The 7,117-nt window shown below is 45.6% G+C and overlaps 1 protein-coding gene across 1 annotated transcript; it reads right to left on the bottom strand.

Moving 5' to 3' along the window:
• Positions 1 to 2,286: 2,286 nt before the first annotated feature.
• LOC131281187 (histidine-rich glycoprotein-like) lies at positions 2,287 to 2,742 on the bottom strand. The gene is made up of 3 exons (XM_058310450.1): positions 2,625 to 2,742; positions 2,465 to 2,550; positions 2,287 to 2,400 (listed from the first exon to the last, which is right to left on the bottom strand). Exons 1-3 carry the CDS (start codon positions 2,740 to 2,742, stop codon positions 2,287 to 2,289), a joined length of 318 nt encoding a protein of 105 aa, XP_058166433.1.
• Between the last annotated feature and the right edge of the window lie 4,375 nt (positions 2,743 to 7,117).

Below are 7,117 nucleotides of genomic sequence, written 5' to 3' on the forward strand. Positions count from 1 at the left end.
GAAGGAACAAACAAATGGCGCTCGGTTTGGCGACTATTTTGGGACTCGCTTCTTCTGCCCCCGTCCAACCCCCCGCGTGTCTGATGGAGTGAAAGGGATTGCCGTATCCTTAGAGGAGGAGCTAACCGGACAAAACTGCAGTTGGTACGAAGGTGGAAAGCAGACGGCCAAAATATTCAGAACCAACTCCACTTTCTCACCGACCGAAGCCGGGCGGACAGAATTACGTATCGCTTCTATATAAATAACCATAAATATAAAAATTCATAACGAGCCGGCCCGCGAGTCGTAAAGCAGAAAAGGTGCGCTCAGCGAAGCGCACATAAAAACTACCGCCAAAATGCCACTTAACTTGAGAGTTTGCTATCGGTCCCGGGAGTTAGCGTTTGCCGTTTGCCGTCCGGGAGGAACTGTTGCTTATTTTTGGAGCCTTTATTCTCGACCCAGCCGTTGCAGCATCTCCTTCCAGCAGCACCAACACCGCGACCAACTTTACCTCCATTGAGAAAACAAAAGAACCTTTGTTTCTGGTGGAATAGATTGATGGCGCATCGCGAGTGCCCCCGAACGCTGGGGCTGGGGTGCGGCCACGGGGAGCCTAGCGCATAAAACATAACAAACAACCCGCCATGTTTTCGGAGCATATCGTCGTGTTACGATCGGTGCCGGGAAGCAAGCAAACATTTGCGTTACAAATGTTTCGGAGCCACCTCGGGAGCGCCGGCTGAGGTCGGACGCTGATGCTGAATGCAAAAAGAAGAAGGAGGACACTCGGTCGGAACGGTGGCCAAATGAACCGGCGGCAACTGCAACTGCACTCCGGCTTCGATTCGTCAGTTCGGGGAGGAAGTGATTCCGATGTTATTGATTTCGATTTGATTGAAAGTCGTTACGGGGCTCCGAGGTGGGGCAACGGGGAATGGTGGTTGGAGCGCGGTAACCGGACGTCTGGGAAACCTGAGACTTAGCACTTCTTCCCCTTTGCAGTTACGTGCGTTTTTTAAGAAGATTTGCTAAGCGAGAACAGGAAGGCAGCCAGAGAGTGACAGCTCAGTCGTGTCCTTTTCCCTTTGGAAGGTTGAGCGTAGAATCTGGTGCGATGTTTGCGACGACGACGATGACGACGACACGACGGATCATTATTCATCAAACGGAAGGCAAACGGCTGCCGGACCGTCCCGAAACTCCCCCCCCCCCCGACATGCATTTCCCGCAAACGGCCAATCGTACCCTACGTCCGACGGCTTCGCTTGGCTTGGGGAGATTTTGCACAGTCGTGTCCTTTCCGACATGCTACACATGTTGCTGGCTCGTTGAAGGTCCCGGTGACGCCCGAGTGCACCCCACTGGTTGGAAACGAGGTTACGGAATATAAATAACATAATAAAAATCGGTAGCATTTCAATCCGAGCGTTCAAAGCCACGTTTGAGATGAGAAAAGTCACGCAGTCCTTTTCCAAGAAAAAATGATAATCCGTACAAAGCTTAAGATTGAATGTCTAGAAGAATTTAAACTACTGGGCAAATGGATTGTTTTAATCTAGTAAACCGAAAAGAGTTTAATCCACTCGATTTGTTCGATAAACGAAACATTCATATAATTTTGGTTATAATTATTCTTCTCTGTTTGGGGAGTGTTGATTTTCAAGTTAGTGAGTACCTCATATTTGTAAATCGACTTTAACAACATGTAACAATTTTTTCACTTTGAAACTTTATGTCCCCAACCTTCCCTCTAGGGTACACAGCGCTCCACGTACACAAACAAAAAGAAAATCACTCAAACCAACACACTTTGCCTAGCACACGGAAACCCCAACACGCCCCAATAAGTTTGGGAGAAAAACACGTAAAATAAGTGTAAAAAATAATGGTTTCATTCTTCCCATCGGTTTCGGCCGCACGGATTTGTCCAGCGAAGGATCGCTTTCCGGACGCTAAAAGGGGACCCGGAATGTTCGAATTTATTATCGCACCTTCTTCACCAGACAGTTTCCATCGCTGGAAATCTCCTGCCACCGGCTGTGTCCTTCCGTTCGGGCTTATAAGATGTTTCCCGGCGGCTTCGACAGTTTGTTGCTTCATCTACCGATGACAGTGACGAATCTAACAGTTTCGCGGTGGAACTGAGGCGACTTAGAATAGCTACGACTACGTTTCTCTCCAATTTTATTGCACCATATGTGGCGGAAATTCTGGATTTCTTTTTGGCAAAAGTCCGGACAATCGGCTGGAGATTTATTGTGATTGGGACACTTGGTGCACTTGGCTTTGCGCCTTGCCTTTTCAGTAGTAGTGCTGATCGTAATGTACGTCGTGGAAATCGTGGTGGTGATGATGGTGATGGTGATCTAGTCCAGTATCCAGGTGGAAATGGGTGTCATGGTGACTAGGGAAAACCTACAATAATACAGTTCATGGTTTTATTCGAGCAATCAGACAATTGTCTTCTTGTCTTCCTTACCGAGTGTGCGTCAAAATGATGATGGTGATGATGCTCCGGGTAGTAGTGCACATGGTCGGGAACTGGTAGTGCGAACGGGAAGTAACCTGTGTGATCGCATGATCGTGATTAATTCTTATACACTTCTGCACACTTCATATCTTTCGATTTCCCTACTTACTTTTGGCCTCTCGGGAATTCCTCATCCCATCATCGATCGGCGTTGCCTGCAGCATCCGTGCAGAACAGATGCACAGCAGCAACGTCACACTGGCGAAGGTTCCCATCTGGGCGAACATCCTTGGGCTACCGGATCGGATTTTCGGACGTCCCGACGAATGTCTGAAGCAATAATGTGTCATCGTCTTCGACGTCAAACGTCTTTTATAAGTCTGCCAAGAGAATGCAAAACGCAAACCGGGAGCCCCCCAATTTGCCAATTCGAACGGTGGGTATTATTTTCGAATTAATACCGAAGTCAGCTGGGGCTCTCTGGCCACCGGGGACAAAGTGAACCGATCGAGAATTTCGGTTAAAGCTTGCTGCTTCTCGGGAGAAATCAGGCTAATGATGGGCGGAAATTAGCGCACGAACAGCGCAATCGAAGTATGACAACTAATTAAATTCGAATTAAGTACCAGAGGAACAACGATTTGGCGCACGCACACGCACACAGGCATCGATACTTGCACGTGGCCGGAAGATGGAGGTTGCATGTTTTGCGCGGTTTGAGTTTGGATTTTTTTTTCAATTTTATAGCTAAAACATCTAAATGATTCGCGACAAATTAAAAAATAATATCACCATGTTTTATTTTGTTGCTGAATTCAATAGAACAAACAAGTTTTGAAAACAGTTTGAAAAATTAATGAAAACATTCGTCATACGCACAATTTTATTCATTAAGAAGAGCATTATTGAAACATGTATCAAAATTAAATAAAACGCATACAATTTAAATCTTTATTGAACCACTTTCAATAAAAACATACTGCACGTGAGGTACATTTCGTTTAAAAAGTAGCATTATTAAATTGAACCATCGCTGCTCCAAAGTGCTTTCCTAATTGTCCGTGGCATAATGGTAGATTAATTTAAATTACTTTAATCTATCAACTACGCCAGAATGGCAGTGCAGGAGAAAGAGTCATTAACACTTCACCCAAACTCATTATCTTGGCTCCCTGGCGGAAATTCGAGATTGACAGGAAGGGAATCTGTGCGTCAGGAATTATCCCGAGGCGTCCCAATCGGGAAGCAGCATCACTTCGAGTGCAATTTATTGTTCAAAGTTGCAGTAAAACGGTAAGTGCAAGGGTCATCGCAGGACAAATAAAAAAAGTAGTGAAAAGTATAGCAATCACACCACAAAGAAAGCAAAGCGAATGGGAAGAAAATTTCAAAAAGGAACCACAACGGAAAGTAAAAACGGTTCAAAGGCGAACAGCGTACGCAAGGATCAACCCGCCCACCAATGTTTCACCTTCCCCGGTATCCCACGGTGCCGCAACACGATGCAAGAAGCCAAGCACAGGCTCTAAGACGTCAGTTGTTTGCCTTTTTGATTGCAGCAAATCCCATCCAGTACGGAACCCGACCGCAGCCGGGGCCGAGGGTCGTTTTTCTCGAAGTGACATGAGAACTTTCAGCAGGTGTACCAACTTTGATTGTGTGTCTGTGTGCGTGTGCTGCAGGATTCCTTCGGCTCGGACAGGAAAATAAGGATCACTAGGAAACCGAAACCACAGCGCGTTCTTCGCCCTAATAAAACCCCATTCCAACCCAGTAACGGTCAGCTCAAATAGAATTAAAAGAGAAAAAATAACATCCCTTACGTTACCGCACCGATTGAACGAAAGGAAAGACGTGGCGTGAAAAAACTACTTGCCTCTAGGTAGGATGGCTAAGAAAAACCTCCGGGAAGCGGGTGAAGATGGTAGATGCACGTGTGAAACCTGAACTACCCCGAGTCGTTCGACCACTCAAGTAAAAAGGTACAGAAAGAGGAGAAGAAGAAAATTGAATCCGTTTCTTGGCGCAACGAATTCTACAAAGTGTGAGAAGGATCAATTCAGGAGATCATCAACGAGATCGTCTTCATGGCTTTTTTCATCATTTTTTTTGTTTTGTTTCATTCTTCATTCATTTCTAAGAACATTCGAAGGAAAATAGTATGTATCTGAAGAATAGTAGTAAATAACAGAAGGATAATAGTAGGAGTAGTGAACATTAGGTTTTTTTTATATTTTAATTCAAACAGTTTCCTTCGAATTATATTCAATCGTTAAGTTATGGTTTGCATACAGTTATTTATTTATGTTTTAAGAACCTCATCGCACTTGTTTATTTCGTTGTTTGAAAACATTTCTTACAACTAACCTTCAGATGAACAAAATCTTTGAACAGCTTATATAAAATTTGAAAAGCTGTCCTGTTCCATGTCCAATTTGTTGCCCATCAGTCGCAGAGCATCATGATCCCATACCTAGAACCCTTTTTTACGGCACGATCCCGTTCTGGACCCTGTTTGAGCTACTTTTTTTTTTAATGTGCTTATAAAAATGCTGTCCCCATTCGGTCACCCTGGCAACGTGAGCATATATCTTACGGGCATGGCTCTAGGTCGAGACAGGACTTCCCGGTGCCCCGGGATTGCCTCGTTTCTTTATTACAATCCCCATGGTCTCGTTTTGCGCAACACCTTCCTTGCCTTCCACGTTGAACGAAGTATGGTTAGGTATTAATTTTATAGTAGTTTTCTTTCCCGCTTCACGTGTAAGGGTGTGTGTTGGTGTGTGCCCTACCTTGATCGTACACTGCTAGCCTAGTGGCTGTGGTTTTTACTGGATCCCCGATCTCTCCCACAGATGTGACCAGGTTGATCGGTTGTCGCAGGCAGGTCGAAAGGCAGGAACCTTGCAACACCGGAGTACGTTGTTTTTAATTGGGCGTAGGACGAAGAAAAGGACTCGTGGAATGGAGAAGAATGGAACGAAAATAAATGGAGGGACACAATGTCAGAATTGAGAGAAAAAAAACCTGAATCCTAAAAAAGCGGTTAAAGGATCATTTGGAATGGGATAGGATAGATACGGGGATATCGGGACTCGGCCTCGGCGTTTCGATTCCCGCCACGTCAACGGTGGCTGAGGAAGCTCGAAGAAGGTGGCACAGGGTGGAAGAACAACAACCACACCTTGTGAGAAAAACGTTACCGACATTCTTCCACGGACCGGCAGCGAACGATCGATCGCTTTACGGTGACGTTTCTCCCTTCGTTCCTCGAGATTTCGGGAACGGCAAGGTCGATCCTTCGCCGTCCTACGCGCGCATCGCGACGGGCCCGCCTTTGTGAGGCGTATAATTTTATGATTTGTGTAATCTTTCCCGTACCCATTACTCGACGCTGCTCGCCGTGGAGTTGCATCCGAGGTGCGTCCTTTATTTGGATTACTCTTGGTTCAGTTTTCGAGCATAGAAAAAAGCCAAAGAAACGAGTCCCCCGGAGGATCGCTTTCCTGTGCCACCTGTGCCACCGTCGGATCGAACCGGCTCGAGTCGAGAATCGATCGCTGTGTGCCGTGGCTGTGGGAAGGAAGAATTTTCCGTGCAAGGAAGGTGGGAAGACAAAGGGCGAACCATATCGACGCAGCTGTGAAGCAAGCAATTAACCTTTCCGGCGCGTCTTCGATTTCGGTGAAAGGGATTTCAGGTGTGATTTGGGAGGGCCGTGGCCGTTGGAAGTAGCGTTTGTCATGCCCGGATCGATCGTTATGGGCCGATTTTTTTTTTTTTGGGTGAACTTACTGCCAAGGAGTTCTGCCGAGCCCATGATGAAACATAAACCGGATTCGGGTCACAATGGCACAATGGCGATGACAGAGGCGTAGCAGATAAATAACGCAGTGCGTGGAACGAACCAGTCACGACTAATTTTCTACAGGACGTACAAGATTAAGTGCCAGAAATACAGTTTATTATGCAAAATGTTTATTTAGCCATCAAGTGTAAGGTATTGGATTGGGGATTTAAATAATATGAAAAAATGGCGTATTATCTAGATGGATTCAATAAAATAGAACTGAACAATAAATAAGAACATATTTGGAATATTAATCTACGCTCGACTTTCAACTGTTGTTAACTATCTATACCCTTTCTTAAAAAACGGTACTACATAGTTAAGTTGATGTGTTAATCTATTTCTCAAAAACAAGAAATCAACAACACACAATCATTCTTCCATCTAACAATCATTCGAACATCTCACTCCAGCCAAAGTAAACGACGCGCTCATGTTTAGTTGTTATTGTTTATTAATAGGTGCCACCAGCAGGATACCCCCGTGACCCTTGGCGTTTGGCCTCTCCAACGAGGAATGCACCGACGAATCTCGTAAATAACCGGCCGCCCAGTGACGGGATGGCAGAATAATTTCAAATATTTGCAAAATTCCACCCGCCGTTTGAAATATTGACGTCGTAAAGCGGTGGCGTGGTCCCCATTTAGCACCGCGCTGACAAACCAAACCATCAATTAGACGGTTCCGAACAACTAAAACGAGGCCGGAATTTGTAGTTCGCGCTCGCGCATCGGTTGTGTGAATCCGGAGGGAGAGGTTAAGGTGTTTTTATGGCCGTAGAATGTCCGCCGCTTGAAGCGAAGGAAAACACA

This window comes from Anopheles ziemanni, chromosome 2, assembly GCF_943734765.1.
Source record: "Anopheles ziemanni chromosome 2, idAnoZiCoDA_A2_x.2, whole genome shotgun sequence".
NCBI classification, from domain to species: domain Eukaryota; kingdom Metazoa; phylum Arthropoda; class Insecta; order Diptera; family Culicidae; genus Anopheles; species Anopheles ziemanni.

Excerpts from the sequence above, each read along its gene's own strand:
- LOC131281187 (XM_058310450.1), bottom strand. The coding sequence starts at position 2,742 with ATGTTCGCCCAGATGGGAACCTTCGCCAGTGTGACGTTGCTGCTGTGC. Across the intron at positions 2,551-2,624 it reads GAATTCCCGAGAGGCCAAAA|GTTACTTCCCGTTCGCACTA; the intron begins GTAAGTAGGGAA and ends GCGATCACACAG. Across the intron at positions 2,401-2,464 it reads ATCATTTTGACGCACACTCG|GTTTTCCCTAGTCACCATGA; the intron begins GTAAGGAAGACA and ends GTATTATTGTAG.